A 21,770-nucleotide genomic window follows, 5' to 3' on the forward strand; every position below is an offset into this window, starting at 1 on the left:
GAAATAAAGATCAAATAAGATAATAGGACACTGGACACTGAAAGGCAGCAATAGCTGAAATGCAAACATGGGGAATTCTCCTGTACAACAGCAGATGTAGCAATATGAGGTGATTAATAGATCAGATTTGGCTTTGACAGGCGTTTTGTTGAAAACCTCTCCTGTGAATAATAAAACAGACAATCACAATCAGTGGTTGAGCTCTGTTGAAACCACTGTCGCCATATCACACTGTGAAAATCCATTTCATTTTATGTTTCCTGAAAAAATAATGACGTCAGAAGCATCCCACAGAGCACATAAGGGGAAATTTGGCATGTGGATTTGCATTTAACAGAAGATTCAACAGGTTAACTCGTCAGGTTTAACCACACTAAAACTTCTTTTGCTGGCAGATTTGTGTGAGAAAAGAGGATATCCAGAAGTTGAGCTAAGAGCCTGTGCAACAATTCCTGAAGTGTCTTGGCAAATCTGCTACCGATGTCCACATCTTCATGTCTAGGAGACGCCATGGTGGTTTGATGAAGTCCTCTACCACAACTAAACCTGTGGTTTGTTATTGTTATCTGGTTTGCTTTGGCATGCATATTTCATACTTTTAGCCATGAATTAAATGAAAACACATAATATATATATGATGAATATAATAGGATATATATAGTTTGGAGTGTAGTTGGTGAATGCACATTTATGATAGCAAAGAGAGGGCAAAGAAATGCTTTAGTCTGTAGAGATGCATGATGTTTTTCAATTATAATGTTTACATGTACATGTTTAAAAAGAAACAGAAACAAATCGAACATCAGTAACAATCTTTGCCGTCTTTAATGTTAGTTTTTAAAAGTCTGTAAACTACCTTGTTTCTTGTACAGATAATAACACCATAATAAAAACAAAATGTTTTAAATGAAATCAAATGCATCTTAAAAACTACATGTGGAACTGGTAATGAATGCCTAAAGACAAGTTAAGTATCTACAAAGATACATATCTAAATATCGGCATAAATTGTCAGGAAAGTTTATTCAACAGCAGGAAATCAGGATTTATGAGTACGCCAGTGCTTAATGACAGACATTTGTTTTGGCTTGTAACTTTTGAGTTTTTTCAATTTATTTTTTTTTATTTCTGTGTTAAATGAAGCACAACAGCAGTTCAGCCAGAGCATTCGTCTCAGCTTAGTAATCATTGGCTTATTCACTAGTTGTTTGGCAGTCAGCTGACTAGCAATGTCCAGTTATGTTCTTGCAATTGTGCACAGCCTTTGTGACACTTCTTACTGTTATTCTGCTCATACAGTCACGCCATTGAAGCCCACCATCCAAGTGGGGCCTTTCTGTCGCTGGGACCATTGGCATATTCTCTACCAAGGTGAACGATTACGGACTTAATATGCAAACACAAACCAAGAGACTCAGTTAAAGAACCAGTTAAAAACAGCTTATTGTGAACACTAGTGAGAAGTGCAGGTGATCCAGAGGAGGTGAGCAACATGGTGGGAGGAGAGCAGACGGGCTTTTTAGTCCGCAAGGGCAATTAGTCCTTCGAGCACTGTGAGCACCATCAAAGAGCTATAAAAAATAAGTCTAAGTCTATAAAAATGGACACCTAAGTTCGAGCAGTGGCCTCCATTATAGAGGTATAAGAACACAGGTACTGTATAGATTGGAAGACAGAAGAGAGAAATACATACATTAGAATGAGCTTATAGCAGCTGTGGTCAGTATCAAAGCTTATGGCTGTGGCTTGGAGGTAGAGCGGGTCGTCCACTAATCAGAAGATCGGCGGTTCGATCCCCTCCAGTCTGCATGTCGAAGTGTCCTTGGGCAAGATACTGAACCCCAAATTGCTCCTGAAGGCTGTGCCATTGGTGTGTGAATGTGTATGAATGGGTGAATGAGATACGTACTGTAAAGTGCTTTGAGTGGTTGGGAAGACTAGAAAGGCGCTATATAAGTACAGTCCATTTACCATCCTCATTTCTGCTGTCACTCTGCAAATCTGCATTGTGACGTGCTCTGAAGATTAAAAAACGTTTTCCTCGGGTTAAAAGGTTCACAGATGAACATGAAGGTACTCTTCAGTGATGAGCTGATCAGCAGATGACGCAAAGCTTGTATTATTGAAGTACCTGTATCTGATGAAGACAAAGGTACATGCATACAAAGCAGTCACTGGGTGAAAAGGAAAAACAAATGAACTGCAATACAGAAATAGTACTCACATGTTTAGAGAGCTGTTTTTACGCTTGTCAAATTGTTTTTGGTCCGTTTTAACAGAATTGGAAATGAACCAAACTCTGTTCTCTATAAACTTTGAAGAGAAGAACAGAACACAAAAACTGGATTTGACAATTTGACCTTTATATCTCAGACAAAAAGGGAAATTTCGAGTTTTCTGTGTGTTATAAAACAATCTTGACTCTGAGTTTGACTGTTTTCTGAAAACACATCACATCGAATTTTAGTAGTGAATGTATAATCTCTCTCTTGCTTAAAACAAAAATAAAAAGCCAGTGCCTGATGTCTGATTCTGCCTGATGTGGACTGTTACATTTACTTATTCCATCAATAAGAAAACATCTTTGTACGAACACTGCTGTATGTTTAAGATTCCCAAAATGATTAGTGCAAAAATGGTTTGCATAATGATGGAGGCTTTATGTTCAGGATGTACAGAATTTAACATTTCTATATTATATTATGAAAAAAACCCATTATTTTTGTACTGTACATGGATAGTTTTAATCCTACGTAGCCTCTATAGTAAGTAGTATTTCCAATTTATGCTGTTTTTCTGTAGAACTATTATCATCTCACTATTAAATGTATTTGATTGTAATAATTCAGAAAAGTCCATAAAATAACAGTGTTTCTCTGTAGAATTATTAGTATTGTCACTTTATTAAAGGCGTTTGATTATAATAATTCAGGGGAAATGACAAATTTCTCTGCAAAGCCTTGTGAATTTACAGTTTTTGACATTAATTTGAATATTTTACTTTAATTTACCACTTTTGGTTCTCCATCCGCTGTGGCCAGTCATTTGACCATTTTAGATTGATTGTCAGGGATAATCTGTAAAATAACAGCGGTTCTCTGAACAAAGCATTTTATTATAGTTGTTTAAAGATAAATGGTAAAATAACGGTGTTTCCCTACAAAACCTTCAATTTTCTAAATTTACAGACAAAATTAAGATTTTAATTTTGTTTGGCAGCTGCTGCCAGCCATCTCACTATTTTTTTTTTATTTTTACAGTGTATATAAATACTCTTTGCTCTCTGCTGTTTGTTGTAAGTTTTACTTAATCTTTCATTTATTTATGGGGCATGCTGTTGTCACCACCTGCAGCCTGAGCACAGAGATAAAACTCCCCAGAGGCCAAAAACTGGAGATAAAAACAAATCCGGGACAGCAGTCAGAGTGGAACCTGAGAAAATGAATGTCTCTAGGACCAGGGGCCTGGATGAGTGGTGACTAACACACAGGGAGAGAGAGAGTAGAGAGGGTAAAGGGAAAGAGAGAGAGAGAGAGAGAGAGAGAGAGGGAGAGAGAGAGAGAGAGAGAGAGAGGGGTTGTCTTCACTGGGAGCTGCAGCAGCATCAGCATCACCGGAATGAGTAACAGTGCGCAACTTGGAGAAACAACTACAGTGTCCGGAGGAGAGCGCCTGTGCGTCTGTGAACTGAGTGATTCCCGAGCCTGTCTGTATTCAAACGTATTCATGAGGACGTAAAGGTGCCAAAAACTACACGAACTCTCTGTGTGGATCTGCCGGGGGGGAAAAAAAGAGAAAGACATGGATTATATAAAAAAACACAATACTTATCTCTCCATCGTCATTTTGATGAGTAAGTACAGTTTAATTTGTGTTATGTGTGTAAAGCAGGACAAAATATTTAACCACTAAAACTTTTCCCTCTTCACTCCTGTATTACTTTATTTAAGGAATGAATGGACTAATTTGCTAGTGATAGACAGGTTTACATCCAAATAGAGCATGAAATGTGAATTTATGCTTGTTTCCATCCAATACTGTTCTGCTAATATTGGTTGCTTGGAGTTGATTAATCGACATAAACAGTAGGTGGCGCTAATTCTGCAGTCAGGTGCCATTATGGGAAAAGTGCCAGTAAAAAAAAAAATAGCGCGGAAAAACAATAAATAAAAAAACACATGGAAATATGGCATTTATGTTTGTTTCATGTGTTAATTTGATTAAGAAAGCAAAACAATCGTGGCTTCATACACGTGTGCCACCATTTTCTGTCTCTTCAGGTCAGGTCACGTGGTTCATGTACGTCATAATTAATTTACTAATTTTGTTTTTAGCCTAAGCATAAAAAAACTTTTTGGCTTATAATTTAATTACAGATAATAATAAAAAAAATAATAAATTAATTAGCTGCTGTGTGTGTCACTCCAGTCATGAGGGACCACCAGTTGAGTGTGTGGTTCAGACTGAGCTCGTTTGATTTCATCTCTTTGAGTGGCTGCTAAATATGCAGCAACTCTCTCTCACTCTCTCATTCATTTCCACACGCATACACGTCCAAAGGTGTTCTCACATCCACTTTGAAAAACAGCATCAGTCCACACATCATATTCTCCTGAGGCACATTTGGGGGAATTTGATTTGCATTCATTCACGCTGCAGCACAACAACAAGACTTGGCAACAATAAAAGAAGTGCTCTGTAACTTCTCAGGTGATGGTCTGTTTTATGTCTCACTTGCACATTTTTAGAAACAGTACGATTATTCACAGGGTCAGATTTCTTCACTTTGAAATCCCTCATCTGTCTTTAGTTTTTCTTTTTTGTATCAAATCTGAATTATGTTGTTTACAGAAAGAAATTAATTAGTCGTGCTTTTTGCTTATCAGATCCGACCAGGCTTAATGTCATATGATGGACTGAGTATTTTTATGAGCGGTCATGTGGGCAAAGAAGATGTATGCTGACCTCACTTGGATCCAGCAGAGCTGGCGTACTGACTTCACTGTGATTTTATCTGGTTTTAAATGTTCCCTTGGAGAACATTAGTTCACCTTAAGGTCCGATTTGGATCACTGTGCGGAGTATTTGCGTGTCATGCACTGTACAGTATGTAGCAGCAGCACCACCTTTTTTTCTAAGAGACACACAGGAGGAATGAGTCTCTTGGCTTTGACTCCAGAAGCCATAGAGGCTGGAGCAGTGTAAATGGCTCTTACTGCAGTCAATCCCAGTGACAGGAGAAAACCCAGGGTGAGCTTTGCCAAAACTCACAGTATTATGTCAGACCCCTCTCCGTCTCTTTGTTCCTGAATCGTATCCAGCATGCAGCCTAGTTTAGCACCAAGTGAGGGATGATTCTCTCATACCAGCATACAGATGCATTGCATCAACTCTGTCTGCTTGAAATTACATTTATATTACAGATCCCAGCAGATATCTTATAGAGTAAGCAAAATGGAATGCTGTATGACTCCTTTTTTTTATGTTAACGCTAAAACAACCTGGAAAATGTTGATATATCCAGCAACCAAAGCATGATTAACCTTTTATGGTTATGTTGAGGAAACCACAGCCGCTGGCTAAGGTTAGGAGGAGATTGTAGTCTAGGCTACATGTTGGAAAAGTTGACTGTGACTTGAAGCACTAGACACACCACGTTTACTGTATTAATGTTAACCCCAAACCATCTTTTCCTCACTTTCCAACTCCCTACGATTTACTGATGGTACAAGAACAAAGACTTTTATCAAATTATAGAATATGTGGCTCGACTAACATCCCAGTCTATGCTTCCTTGCTGTTAGTACTCTTTGCATAGTGAAGCTGTCTGTATATCCTGGCTTATTGTATTCCTCATGCAGCCTGACGCGGTACAGTAGAAACACTAGAGGTATTAACATCGCTGTTCCCTTCTCCCCTCCTCTAACAGCTCTGCCAAATGCCACGTAGCATCTTTCAAAATGGCACGGAGGGGTGCGTGTCCAAATTGCAAAGATGCTGTTAGTCTTTAAGATAAAGTGTTTCTTTTACACTGACTGATGCCGTCATTTCTACCAATTACTAGGAAACCTCTGTTAAAAAAAAAAAAAAAACAGGGATTGGAAAAACAGTTTTTGTTAAAAAATATTTAAAATATGCAAAAAGATACGAGTACAAAAAGTTCAGTTACACCTCATGGTTCTGTGTCTGTGCTACCTTTTCAGTTTGCCGCTCTGTTTGCTGTCTTCAACAACAAAAACTGGAAGAATTATATCCTTAAATTTCAGTTTAAGTCTTGGTTTTAATTTTACTTGACACTAAAATGCACATAAGCTGATCAGTATATATTACTAATTTACACTGAAACTGACAGCAATGAAAATGAATGCTGCAGAAGTAAATAACACAGTGGTTCAGGTAAATGAAGGTGATTATATTTTGATCGTCAACTGAGCAGCAGTGACTCAACAGTGTGTGTGTGTGTGTGTACGTGTGCGTGTGCATGCTGCTTTAATGATTCCTCTCAAACTAATCGTGTGTTTATTTTGCACCTCTTAGTCTCCACGTGTCTCCATGAATGTTAAAACAGACGGTTTTGATTTGCGCTTAACCAGGAGAGTTTGAATCTCATTAGTGCAGGCAGTGCACGCTATAGATCAAATTCACATGTGCACACACACAGATTAAGTCAGCATATCACTGGAGTGATTCCATTTAAACCAGCGTAGGCCTTTCAGAGTTCATGCTTTGATATAAACAAACACACGTTCTCCTCCAACATGTCATTTAAGTCAGATTAATTGTTGGTTGAGTTTAGGTATGAGATTTACCCCGAGATTAAATGGTTTAAATGGTAATGTATACAACTTGATCCTTTTTTGAAGATTTAATGAAATGTTAAAGGTTGACCGTACCTTGACCCAAGAGGCGCTGGGTTAAGGCGTAAATTGATTAGTCTAAGCCTGGCTGGGAATTAGGTGCTTATTTACTACAGAATATCTCAGGATTCAGATTACTTGCTGATCTGTTGAATAGCCACCTGTGCATCTCTCACAGTCAAGGGAAAAGTCAGTGAGACGTTTCTGTATTCATTGAAAACAGATTTTAAAAAATAGGCAAGCGAGACACAGGGAGCAACATTTAGAGATAAAACATGACATCAAGCTGATTGTTTCCAAGCAGTTTGAACAAGTGTGAGATGTTAGACTTGGCATAAAACACTGAAGGTGCATCTTTTCCCCACAGAGGGAATACTGAAGAGACATTAAAGCTATGAAAAACAGAAAAGTAATAATGGTGGGTGACATCCGTACTGTTGTGTGTAAAGGGTTGAAAGTTTCAGGGTGTCACTTTTCATAGATAAAACAATTGTATGTCATCAAAAAATTACATATTCAGTTGGTTGGGTGTTAACTGTGCTATTTTATGTTCAAATACCAAAAACTAAACAAAACAATAAACAACACAAACTAGCCTCACTGAATGTTTGTGTTTACTCACCACCATCTGCCCATAAAGCAGCGGCTGTGACTCTGAAAAGAGAGTTTTTCAAATGAATTTTCTGGCACCTAAAGCACCATGTTGTACTGTGCAGATAATAAACTCCAGACCTCTGTAGATCATCATCATTATCTGGATAAATAGACAGAAATCCAAGAAGTGACTACACATGAGGCTGTAATAGGACGAGTCCCAGTGGAATATTATCAGCAACCAAAACCATATTTTGAGGAGAATTATCTTGATTATGTTAATGCATGCCTGTCATTATTTAGCAATTATGTATTATTGTGTTTACAGCCACATTTGTTCATTATGCACATTTAGTATTTTATGTAATCATTTAACAGGAGGATGATATTATTCATCGTTCACAGATTACTAATATGGCAGATGATGTAGTGAATTTGCCGCATAAACGAGTGATGAAAATAGGCGACTTTGAATTGCCTGAATGTTTTTTTGTCTCTTCGTGCCCTGTGATGAACTGGGGACTTGTCCAGGGCGTAGCCTGTTGCCCAAAGTCGGCTCGGATTGGCTTCTGCCTCCCAAGACTCTGATAAGAAAAAGCAGTTACAGAAAATGGTTGGTTGGATGGATGAAAATAGACCTTTTGAATGTGGCGCACTGATGTCGCAATGATATGACAGCGTGAAGATACTCAGGAGGCTGCTCTTAAACAAATAAAATAAGAATAAGAAGTTTAACATGTTGAATGATTTAACATATACTGTTGACATTGGTGAGAGCTGCTTCTTCTTCTTTGACTCTTTACTGGTTGCAAGTCTGTATTGTAAATCGCAGCACAGTATGCTGGATAAACTTTATACCAGAAAAAAACAGTGAAAATATCAGCTGATCAATATATTGGTCAGGCTCTAGAAAGGCGCTGTTATCATGATCGATTAGTTGATTGTCAGAAAATTAAAAACACAACTGTAGCTCTTTTAATAATCAAATAAAAAAAATGCAGCTTATCATTTGGGCAGATTTGCATCTTTCCTGTGTTGCAAATTGAATCCTGTTGGTCAGAAAATATTTGATTGGACTCTTCGGTGCTCCAGCTGCTGTGAACAATATTTTCCAGTCAACCTCTTTAGCTCCATTTCTACGAACTGACGATAAATCCGTGTAAATAACTTCAAGAATAGTTCAAACCCATTGTCTGATATTTGCCGTGTGTGGGTGTTTCCAATGCACTGCAGTAATTTTCTTAGTGGCTGTTAGGCCTGAAAACACGAAACACAAGTGTAGTCAGAAAAATTTACAGTTACAGAAACATCTGACGATCTAATCAATGATTAAAATGAATTTCTAAAGAAAATATAATACAGAAGACACTGTCGAGTTAATTTTCCAACATCTGTCTCTTCCATGTTTTTTTTTATTTTTTCCTTCACGTGACAGACTTGAATTAAGTTTGCTTTTAGACATGAAAGTGTTTTGCATCTCACGGGCCCCAAGCCTCCATGTGGTGAAGAGTAACTTGGCTGTGACTTAACATTGTTAAATGAAAACAGGCCACCGTCGGAGGAAGCAAAAGGACAAAACAAAAGAGTGTCCGATGTCGCAGGCAGGAAAAAGTCACATGTTAATTTATCACAAGACTTTAATGTTTTGCTGCATTCTGGTCAATCCAGAAACCGTGTTTCCACTGCCACGCAGTGCCGTCCTGACTCTTGGCCTAAATAAAGAAGGTAGAAATTTAACAGTAATAGTAATAATAAGTCTGTCGTAGAGAACGAGTAGGAAACATCTGAGACAGCAACAGACCCAGGCTGCTATTATTGTCTGTCCATTAAGGAAACCGTAAACAGACTGACTTTTGGGCTATTCTGGTGCTCATATAGCAATTTCTTTGCACAAACTGACAAACAGCATTTTGTTACCAGGAAGCTTTTTAATATTTGACCTTGTGTTTCCAATTTTCTGCATATTGTGGCACACATTGCTTTTGCACAATGTCAAAAAGTATCAGTCTTTAATCACTGAGCAGCAGATGTTCAAGTCCAGTAAGGCAAAACAGTGAGTCATACAGGAGGCGGCGCTTGTTCTGGTTGGTCACAGTGATGTTCTAGCCTAATTTATGCTTTAATGCCCGACGTAGCCTATGAGGGAAGTGTGTGCATGTGTGTGTGTGTGTGTGTAATCACTTTTCATAGTGACTGCTGTTTGATCTCTGTGGAAGAAGGTCAGCTCACCAACCCATACCGACTGAGTGGGTGTTCGACTTTGTGGTTAGAGATGAGAAGGGTGGCTTTAGTTCTTCCCATCAATCACCTGCCTCCTCAGGATAGTAACCAGACAGATATCAGACTGATCACAGTACTGTTACCCAGTAGAATACATAAAGTGCTCACAAGCTCAGTATTAATTAGTAAATGCTTTGCAGTATAGGTATGTGTGTACTGTATATAGTATATGTACATGTAAATTGATTTTCATTCAAGGCTGAATCTGATTTTTTTTTAATTCACTTACTGTAAACTATAAATATATACTAAATACATGGTTCTTTAGCTGCTAAATGCCCCACTATGTTCACCAGCTAGTCGTTAACTTTATTAAACTGTTGTCGTAGTGTGTCGTGGGATTTTAATAAAACAGCTGCATGCTACAACTTAAAATAATGCTGATGGCAGCACAGTGTGAATGAAAGCAGCAAACTCTTCAGAGGTAACAAAGTCTGCCTACCAGCACCTCTAAAGATCATTGATTAACATGTTAGATGTAATCTGTGAACACAAAAGTGTAAAAACGGCAAATTGATGTTGATATTTTTCAGTTTTGGACACTGGTTTTCTAGTCTTTGTGCTAAGCTAAATTTGCCGGCTGCTGGCTGTGGCTTCATGCTTAGCGTACAGACGTGTCAGTGCTATCAATAGGCAGGAAAATAAATAGGCGTATTTTCCAAAATGTCAAACTTTTCTTGTTTTTTTTTTTTTAACTTATCATAATGTGATCTTTTCCCGGCTACAGAAGGCTCCTGTGAGGAAAACCTCTTAGTGATTTAAACTACCATTGTTGTTTTTAAAGTCAGGACAGTCACCCTGTGGCTGTTCCAAGAAAGTGATTTATGAGTTAAAAGGCCACATTTGGTTCATGCTTCAGTTTACTTCAAATATACCTACATCTTGCAACATACAACAGTTTTATTGCAATATTAGCATTATGTGAACAAATATTACTGATGTAAACAGTGTTGCTTCACATAAAAAAATAGTTCTAGTCTTTGAACAACCAGTCAATCAATTTGAGAGAGATAGATCTTAGATAGAAAATAGATAGAAATGTACACACGTATCTTGTGATACTATTACAGAAGCAAAGGGTTGGCCCCCGGAGTTTGACATTTACAAACACTCGCTCACAGAGATGAAAAATGCTTTGCAAACATCACACATCACATTCATGTAGTAAAAGCTTTTCACCATCACCCTCAAGCTTTTAGTCAATGCATCCTCAAGTCACCTTGGATTGAAAATGCTCTTGCGCATGCCGATCTTTATCTTCATATTAACATGTAGCTGTCAAGAGAAAAAGGGAAAACAGACATGATGTGTATGAAAGTCGGTGTGTTTTTGTCTGAGAAGGAACTGCACACTGGTACGATATGCCAGCTAATTGAAGCCAAGTTGCAACCACTTAAATCATAAATTGAGTTATAGGACTTAATTCTTTTGGAAATTTTGGAAGCCTGATTCACTGCACATGAATGGGTCTTTCAGAAGTGTCTGGATGCAGACAAACACTCAAGGGTCTCAGCAATGATGCACATATTTTGATATGATCATGCAATTAGTAATCCAATTTTTGATATAATGGAGCGTCTTCTCTAGAAGAAAAGGACACCGAGCCATAGGGCTGAATGGGCAGCAAGACGTGTCTTTAGTTAATGGACACAGTGGGTAGTGTGAATTAATGGGCTGGTATCTATTTGTGAATCAGAGAATGTATTTTCATGGTGTTTTTTTCACTTCAAGTAGACAGTGATGACACAAGTGGTTTAATAGCGTGAATGTGAAATCTTTAGATGAAAGTATTTACTTCCCCTCTGGCTGTTTATAATTATTTATATTGCCATATAAGAAAGGCTCTTAGTGAAAATGGTGCAAAAATAAATACCATCTGAAAATGTATTTAGTGTCTTCATTGTGTAAGTGATTGTTTTGAGAACACGCAATGTTCTGAAACATTCAGTAAGAAGACTTTTTTTCTTTCAAGCCACAAATAGTGTAACTTAATTTTCTACTGTGCTTCTTCGGGGAGCTGCTCCATTTATCACCAATTTATTTATAGTCCTTTTTTTTTTGCATTACGGGGCTGAGTAAGCTGCAATGAACAGATTGTTTCCACTTCATCTTTGTTAGTTTAAAACTGTGGCTCTGAAGTGCTTTAAAATTTGAAGTCATGAATTCACTTGATGAATTGTTACAGACCTTATGTTTCATATAAAGCTCAGCACTTTCTTTAACCATTCTGTCCGTGTGCGTGGACTGTTTTAGTCATGGGTTTTGTCATATAAGGGCCTTGATTTATTGTACAGGCACACATAATTCATGGCGAGTTTAAAATGAAAAATAATCATAGCTTTTTCCACCACAATGACTAAGTTATGTACATGACAGACAGTGTACATGTGTGATACTGTATATTGTTTGATACAGTAGAGGATGACCTATATACACGAGGGTGGGCCAAGGCAAACTTGCACAGTTGTCCTAAATCGGCACGTTATTCTGCAGACTGCAGTAGTTTAAGAGACGAAACACATCAGCAGCAGATCAAATGAGCAAAACTTCAAAGATCGGAGTAGGAGAGAGAGTGAACCAGCCGAGGCCACAAAAAACACCAAAAAGTTAGCAGTTTCCAAATCGACTCGATGATTAAAAATATATTCAGACTCACCATTTGACATTTTCCATGCAGCACAATCCACCACATGCCCGAGAACGTTTGGAAACAAAACCATCCATAACAATAACATAACAATTTCCCAACTTACTGCCCATGTGAGTGACAAATGAAAGATTCCCCACTGATCTCTGGACAGTAACAACCTAAGCCTACGTTAGATTTCATTGTGGGGATACTAAATGCTACAGAACTCAGATCAGTCTGTGATGCTGACAGGACTTCTGGCTCATGAAGTAACTTATTTTGTCAACAATAATTTTAATAGATACTGTAAATAGCATATATAAATAGCTATTGTTTATATAAAACATTTACAAGCAATTCTAAGAAACAGTTTATAGACTGTTAAAGAATGTTAATAAAAGCTTTATGAGTTTCTTATAATTGTTTATATAATTACAAACACATTTATGGATTTTAACTAGTTTGGTCCTTTTGTCTTCTTAGGAGCCGCAGCAGTGGTTAAATCCATGTGACACAGATTTACATTTACATTTAGTCATTTACATTTAGACGCTTTTATCCAAAGCGACTTGCAAAAAAGGGAAACAACCAAGTGACAGTGCGTCTAGAACGTGTTAGTGCAGCAATAAGTACTGTGACAGTACTAGAGGGGATAGATTGTTAATGTGAGACTCTTTTCTAAACATACAAGAAGCTACTTTGTCAGCATGTTTACAGCAGACCACTGTCGGCTGTGTGAGCAATACTCAGTGTGGTTTTGTGAGTTTTTATTTAAATGGCTACAATAGAAATTTTTCATGTTCAGATTTTGTTGTTGAGCTGCTCCCTGCTATTATCTGACATTTCTCAAGCCAGCAGAGTACTTGTACTTTTATTAGTTTGTTTCTCATAATCAAGATTTTGGATTGACACATTTGAATCATTACGGTATGGGCTAACCAGGTCATAGCAGACGGTCAGGAGCCTCTCAGTTTGGAGGTTTTATTGGTGTATCATTATTATGTTTTCCAAAGAATATAATCGATTCTGTACTTTTTAAATATCAAAAGTTATGGTCTCTGCTAAGCTCAATAACAAGGTAAGATGTAAATCTTTAGTAGAAACACACAGGTGGTCTAAATGTTTAATAAAAGCCTGATGATTCAATAAATAAATGGAAACGTAATCCTGAGAAATTGTTCAGTATTGGCTTCAATTTCCAGTAGTAGTGAAGTCTGCCAGCAATTATTCCCAAGTTGCCTAAATGTTCATTCGTATTACCCGTTGGACAGATTAAGGCCAATTTGTGGGCTTGGAGAGAGTTTTGAGTTTCCCTCTACATATCTGTTACGTATACTTTCTAATGACTTTGCAGATGACTGACATACTGAAAGTAGATTTATGGTTCAGAGTCGTGCTGGTATGTACAAAAGGTTTCCAAATATGTGTGCGCACGGCTGGAGCTTAATAGATGAGGTTTTGGGAAAGTGATAACTGTGTTTGCTTCTTTTGGACCTCTGAGCCCAAATGTGTTTTGCTCTGTGTGACAGGCAGATGAGAGATGGAACATGAAATGCAACAACAAATGTGTTTAGTGTTTAGGTTTAAATGGCTACACATTGCATTTGCAAAAATAAACTGAACTGAAACAATTACACTAATGTTTTTACATTGGCTTCCCTTTTTCTGACTGATAATGAACTCCAGTATAAACAAGCTGTTCCCTTCTGGAGGGATAATTAATGTTGCTTGAGCTGCACATTTTGTGTGTGACGTTACCCAAACTTCCAACTTTCAGCTCCCAACAGATTTGACAAAGCTCTGCATATGGGCGAGTTTTTCCTTATCTGAACTGAGGGTCAAAAGTTCAGTTTCACAACGTTTTCTGAACTTATCTTTACGTCCTCTGGGTATTATGACCACAGCAGTTAGACTGTTGTGATGTAAAACTATCACTCAGATCACAATTTTATAAACATAAACATTACACAATATGTGTGAATTAATGAATATTTTTTCAGACATTAGTATTATTAGATATCTCTAGATCTGCTTAAGTACTGACCCCACTTGGAGTCCTGAACCAAAGATTGAGGAACCCGATTCAAAGGCCAGAGGGTTCATGCTAAAATTTACTGGGCTAGAAATTGACCCAGTGAGGGGTCAATATAGCATGGACATAACAATGGGTTGACTTCAGTCACTGCCATTGGATAGTTTAGACCCAGTGTTGGTCACTGTCGGGTTACAAAACAACCCTTTGTTTTCTACCCATGGGCAGCGGCTGAATTATTGCTTCTGTGCTGGGTCATTTTTTTCAACCCTGTGACTTTAAGTGTGTGTCATATAGGATATACAACCTTAAATGGTGATGCCGTAGGGGAAACTCTTCTGCAAGGAGCGTTTTACCTATCGATTCATCAAAGAACTATAAGTCTTTATTATAAGTCATCCTAGAATTTGGTGTAAGTAGTATTTTTCTAAGTTCATTCACGATGCAGTAAATAATAATTTGAATTTAAGTATTTGATTTTAAATGCAAGGTTAAAAAAAATATTGAGTGAAGTTTTTTATTACTTTATACAAATTGTTATCACATTACTGTGTGCTCTCTCTCTCACATTGCAGGCAAAGAGCGACTTTAAGAACCGGTAATCAGTACCCCAAAGATCCCTAGAAATCCCCTAAAAGATAATTTAACATAAAAAGGTTCTTTAAAGCACTAAAGTGCTGCAATCATGACGTAAAGAAGTTTTTTCCATTCAGTTTTCCAAAGAACCTCAAACAGCAAAAAAGTTCTTAATGAAAATGAATGAATGCACTTATCAATCAATAACCAGTTTTTCTGGGTATACAAATTGTGATTGAGACTCAACATGTTCATTAACTTTGAAGTGAGATCGCAAACTTTCACTAACCTTAACCAAAATGTTTTTGTAGCCTAATGGGAGTGTGAATGTGAACTGTACTCTGGTGTCAAAATCTGGCCCTTTGTACGTCGTCCAACCAACAGCCTCCTGAGATAAACACAGCTCTATTCACTCTTAAAAACAGTTCTTATTACTTCTGTTGCTACAGTGTAATTCGGAGAAAAAAAAAAGTAATTTAAACTGTCCTGGTTAGATTTTTTGATCTGCTTTAAGGGATTTGAAATTTCATTTTCAAACTAGTTTGTAAGATAAGAAAAACAAAAGTACAAAATGAAAAACAGCTGAAAAGTATGTCTTGCTGTTCTTAAAGTTTTCTCCTTTTGTCTTCTTCTAACATCTGGCATTGAATCCAATAAAGTCTAACTCACTTAGACCAAATAAATTGCAGTAGGCATGTCTTAGAATTTAATTAGATCATTTTGAACTTTATTGATTGGGAGAAAATTGGATTGAGACTATATTATCATGGTGGCATAAAAGACATATATATGGTTTGTGGTCAAAAGGGGGCAGAGACACACAACTGTGAAAAATATTCTTATGTAAATTTATATTCCCAGTAATTCACTGGTTAATGTGATTTTCAATAAACCATTGAACAAATACTGAATAACTACTGTACAGTAGGACCCTGGCCACAGATGTGGCTGCAGAAAATGTCATTTTTTACTACTTATTTTTCAAAAAAGTTCAATGCTCTGTTCAGTTTCTATACATGTTTATTTCTCTTTAATGACACGTTGGCATTGTAACCCAGATCTTGCTCAAGTAACCTTCACACTTGAGCTGTTAAGTCTGTTGGAGGAAACTAAAGTACTGAGAAGAGACGGTTTGAAGTTGTAAGGATCATACACACAGAAAAGACCAGGACTGAGATTCAGGACATGCTCTGCGATGGCTGAGTGATAACAGCGATTCGCTATTCACCTCTGCTTTTAAACAAAGTATAAAAAATCACGTTATGACATAAACCTTTAAAGTTGGTGTCATTAAAATAAGATTCTGTAGTAATTATTACATGGCAGCTGAACCAAGTGACATACAAAAAAAAAGAGACAGAGAAAAAGAGACTTTCATGAGCTTCACTCTGACTCTGACATGTGTCCCCTCTTAAAAAGAGTCTCTGTATGATCTCAGCTTTGTGAAGACAGTGACAGCTCAAGCTGCATTTGTTACAATATGTGGAGCATGGATTGAGCCTATCTGTTTTGAAAAGCAATTAACCCACGAGCCTTGTTTCTGAACCTACAGCAGAAACAAGCTTACGTTCCTGTTTAAAGGGCATGGACACAGACATAATGTTTTTAATTGCTTTTGTAGTTGATGATAAAGTGAAGCTCTCCAGTTTGTGTCTGACAGTGTCATTTTCTTACATTTAATTATACAGGATCTGTCACTGGGAGATGAGAGTACTGAGGTTTCATTTTGTATTTCATTTTCTCTCCTCTGCCAAAAGATATCTTGGAAATCAGATTTGTTTGTTTTAAACAAGATCCATGTGCTCCGCTTTAATACACTGCAACAGGGTTGAATCTTAAATTGCATTTTGGGAAATATGCTCACTTACTTTCTTAAATTAGACTCTCGTCTTTATAGTCAAAATTAAGCTGCTGCCAGTTAGTGAGCTTAGCATTAAAACTGGAAACTGGGGGAAACAACTAACTTCATATTAGAAATTAGTCCAACAATATACTATATATTCATGTTCAAGTCACACAGCCCTCTATTGGGCATAGTAACTTTGACTTTTGTCTGTCTGGAGCAAAGGAGGAGGTCGGGTAGCCATATAGAGTCCATATAGAGCTGATGGTTCAACAAAACGTCATGGGAGGCCGCTGTTTGCTTCCTGTGTCTGACCACAAGCCTTTGTGGGTTTCTTTTAAAATGACCACAATCATTCCCCATAACCTTAAATATGTGTTATTAATTAACATGTTACATTTTGTTAGTTTTATTTAAACAACAATTTAGGGTTTTATGAATGTTTTCAGGTCATTATGCTAAGGTAAGCTCACCAGATGCTGGCTGAAGCCTAATACCTAAGGCACAGACACGAGGGTGGTATCTCGTTTTTACTCTCTGCCGTCCGTACATGTCAAACTATGTCTTTAATCTTTACTTTCTCCTGTACTAGCCGAGTCCTGTTCCTGTGATCGATTTCACATGAAAAGCTTTGTCTGTTCTCTCAGATCCCTTTAAGATATTTTCCTCTCAAATTTTCCCAACAAAGCACCAGATAACAGGCACAAAATCTGAACCACAGGCGTGAGTCAGAACTAATTTGATATCCTCTATGAACATACTGTGAAAGCTACTGTAAGTATTCCACCCCGGAGGATCAACCTTACATGACAATAACCATGTAGAAATTGTCATGTGTTGAGCATTAAGCTTGTGGCCTGTTCGGTTAATGTGTGTCCTCTGGCTGTGTGCAGATATGACAGGCTCAGTGAACCTGTGTTAGTGTTTATCAGCCTGGTTATTTCTCTCTCTGATTCTTTTTATAATGTGCTCCACTGAAAAAGATACTGCATATAAAAGTGCAACATCTACCCATGCATGTACTCTTCCTACCTCAGTAGCTCTGGATAATGGTAACAATGGATGGGAGCACTGGCTAATGCGGTAATTTTTACATCAGCTCAGTGTTACGGTTGCACTATCTGTCTCCCAAGACAACACTGTCCTCATTCAACCTGTTGTTGTTCAGTTAGAAGCTTCTCCAGCCAATTTCCAGACATCTAATCAACATTATGTCTGAAAGGAACTTGTTCTGACTGGATAGCTAACAAGAGCCATGACCTTGTCCTCATCATGGCAGCATGGGGGGTCTATCTGAGCAAACAGAGCCCACGCAGCCTCGGATGTGTGGAGTTTCCTGACGCCAGCTCTGTAAAAAAATATATTGTGTTTAACTGAAACTGTCCAGAGTTGTTTCTTCATTCATCAAACCTTTAATGTCAAAGGTGGTGCTTTGAGCTTTGGGCTGTATAGTCTGCTGAGAAGTCAGGATAATAGTTGTGTTGTGTTTGTGGGTGAGAGTTTTGTTTGATTTCAGAGTGTTTTTTTCTTTATTTCTTTCTGACTTCCTCATAAATGAAGACACACACTTGAATGTGCTCAGAATTGCACACTTGCAAGCGATTACAAAAGGGCTCAAACACGCTCAATAGCTATGTTAACAAGGCCTTGAGTAAACTATTTACAATATAAGCCAATGACTGCTTTTATTATGTGTCTTACCTTTGAAGTTGCACTCAGGAGCACTTTTGTGTTTCCTTGACGTTGAATCCTCTCTTAAGCCTTTGTCTGTCTTCACCCTTGATGCAGTAGGACGTTTTCGATCCTGGCTCTCTCTATAATCAATTCAGCTGTTACGTGTCTTCCTGGTGATAAAATCCTGGGAGGGAATGAGGGATTTGAGGGGATCAGGACTTTAAGGAGGTGGAGAGAGATGAAGCTTACTGCCAGAAGATGATGACTTAGCATAAACGACATGGAGATGGATTCTTGGGCTTTTAGATTCCCATATTGCTGTCATTTATTAATGTTTTAGACAGATTGCATTTCTTTTGGCAACTTAGTAATGTTGTTAAAGGAAGCTGGAATTAACTTCAATTCTTGTTAATTATGTAGTCTGAGTCTTGTCTCGGTCTTGTCTTACTCATGTCAGCAGCATGTATTTATGGGTGCCAATGTTGGTCTGTCCATGACTTTGGTCCACGCTGAAATATCTGTACAAATATTTGATGGATTACCATGAAATTTTGCACAAACATTCAACCCCAGACGATGAATCTGAAAGACTTTGGAGATCTTTCTAAATTGTGCCACCATGAAGTTGTGGTTTTGAGTCAAATGTCTTATGAACAAACATTCATATTCTGCTCAGAATTTATTGTAATTGAGTATGATTGCATACAGTATGTGAAAAGAAAGTTGTAATTGGTTTAAGTGGTGTCACTGGAGTCATAGCTAGTTGGGTTTGAAGACAGAAAGTTTGGAGTCAGAAAGAAATGAGATTAGTGGACCTCTGTAGCCCACCCTTTATCTCTGCTGCAGGGTACATTAAGTGCGGCTGTGGTTCAGGAGTTGGAGCCACTGATCAGAAGATCGATGATTCGATGCCCGGTTCCTAGAGTCTGCATGTCCAAGTGTTCTTGGGCAAGATACTAAACCCCAAATTACTATGTGTACACCACACATGGTAATTTGGGGGAATGTCATATATAGTGTAAAAGTGCCTTGAGTAGTCTAAAGACTAGAAGTACAGTCTGTTTACCATTACTGGCTACTCGCACACCTAAATCTCCAACTGAATTGTCAGGGGTTGAGAGGAGAGGAGAGGAGACATATCACTAAGCCAAGTCTGTCAGTGGCAAAGTGGCCAAAGCTATTTTGCTTCCTTTTCTCTTGATGAGATTACTTTCCTGAGCTGTTTCACTACAAAATTTCGACCTTGAAATGAACTAAACTACAACCAGCAGCAGCTTTCAGCTCATGACACTTATTTGAAGCCTCTACGACGCAGCCTACGTCAATACAGGCTTTGTTTCCTACAAAACTGACAGGATACAAAGTTCATTCAGTGCTATCATGTATTTTTCACGTCATTTTACAAACCCAAACTAGACATAAAGGGAACGAAAGTGCAAGGCAAAGAAAGGATGTTTGAAATCGAGGGGGATTTTTGGGGAAGCTATTTAATGTTAATAATAGTCTGATTATGGTGTTTCTTTGTCCGTATCCCCCTCATTATGGGCTATTTAAATTTTCCGGTTTCCGTATCCAGGAATCTATCCATAGCTGCTTTTATTCTATAATTACCAATAAATAGCTAGGGTGCCATTTATGTACCGCCACCCCCCAATCCATTCCCATCACTATCATAACTAACTGCTTTTAATAAACTGCCCTTTAAATACCTCTGGGACCTTGCCTTACAGGCTCCAGAGAACAGTAACGTCACTGTCCAAGAGGCCATTACGGGGGTTAAGTTACGATGACCCACGGAGATATGATAATCTCTCCCTCAATGTTTACTGGTCATGCTAGTTAACATGTTGAATGTTATGTCACGTGTAAAATGCTCTGCCTCTAATCTCAGTCATCCTCCAGAACAAGACTGTGTCTGTCGGCGGTTTGAAGCGAGTGTTTGGTCAGTCTGCAGTGGTCCTATTTCTAGATCAACACTCATGTTTCATACATCAATCTATCTATTCTGGGGACTGAAGCTTTTCTCAGCATGCATTGTGCTGAGGCAAGGATGACAACAAAGGATATAGGTTTAGATTTATGTTTAGTCATAAGGACTAAAATAAAAGCTGTTAATGTTATTCAGCTATTGTATTTATTCACATTTATATCACATTAACATTTTAATCAATCTAGCAAATAATGCACTATGAGGACTATCAGTGGGTTAATGTTTATATCTTTATATAAAAATAGTAGTATTAACAACACAACTACAAATGCAATGTGCAGTTAATTGCTAAATCGTTAATGCACTAACCCCAGTTTAAATCATATTTACACTACTAGTCTACTACTACTACTACTACTACTACTACTATTTTAGACAGACTGAAAACTGTTTAAAACGCACAATGCCATGTAGTGTCCATGTGGAAAGTTACAGAAATGGTTGAAAGTTGTTCAACCATCTGACTTTGGTTAGAGCATACTAAAGCTTTATTGGCAGCCTGTGACCTGAGAGGTTAAACCCGGGCAAAAACAGTCCATAAAGCACTTATAGTGTTGTGAGCGCATGGTAATAACTCAAGGCGACCCAAACTGGGATGAGGAAGTATCAAGATTTTTAATAACTCAAATCTTCTTTCATCTGGATTATGACATCTGGACAGAAGGATGACACTGTATAGAGATGTTTTAGTTAGGATATGAAACTTTATTATCTTAAGATAACAAGATACTTATTGCATACCATTATTGTAGCTTCTCCCAGATTGTGGGTATTTCAAAATGCAAAAGCACTCTGTGGGTGTTAGAATGATCAGAGCTCCCACAAGCATGTTTCATGAGGGCATTTGTGTGTAATAAGCTACAAAATAAGGTAAGATGAAGGCTCTTATGATCAGATGGTCTACAGTACAGAACTACTAAATTGCCTCCATATTGCCTCATCTACAGCTAATGCACTGAGAGGTTGGTCACACAAAATGTAGTGCTTAAAGTGCCATCAGGCAAACACGTCGAAGGAATCTCAATCATGTTGCGTATCTTACGTAACAGAAATAATTAGTGGCTTTCAAATTATTCTGTTTATTGACAATTAAGCCGAATGCATTAAGCGCCATTACTTAAAGTATACTGTGAACAAACACGTGTACGAGTGCTTCACTTGTTATAATTCTAACTCTTTTCAAAATTTCAAAATCTTTCAAAAGAAGATTACCATCTGCTTCGGGTCTTGACACCATATGAGGAAAAACATACTCTTTAAATCATTGGAAAACGCACATGTTAAGTATTTCACAT

The 21,770-nt window shown here is 37.7% G+C and overlaps 1 protein-coding gene across 1 annotated transcript in view; it reads left to right on the forward strand.

The window, feature by feature from the left end:
• Positions 1 to 3,559: 3,559 nt before the first annotated feature.
• Positions 3,560 to 21,770, forward strand: part of ltk (leukocyte receptor tyrosine kinase) — a 51,137-nt gene continuing 32,926 nt past the window's right edge. The window contains exon 1 of the mRNA XM_019277127.2: positions 3,560 to 3,853. Coding sequence (XP_019132672.2) covers positions 3,802 to 3,853 — 52 coding nt within the window. The 5' untranslated portion in view covers positions 3,560 to 3,801. The remainder of the gene's footprint in view (positions 3,854 to 21,770) is intronic.

The sequence above is a fragment of the Larimichthys crocea genome, chromosome XXIV, assembly GCF_000972845.2.
Source record: "Larimichthys crocea isolate SSNF chromosome XXIV, L_crocea_2.0, whole genome shotgun sequence".
NCBI classification, from domain to species: Eukaryota; Metazoa; Chordata; class Actinopteri; family Sciaenidae; genus Larimichthys; species Larimichthys crocea.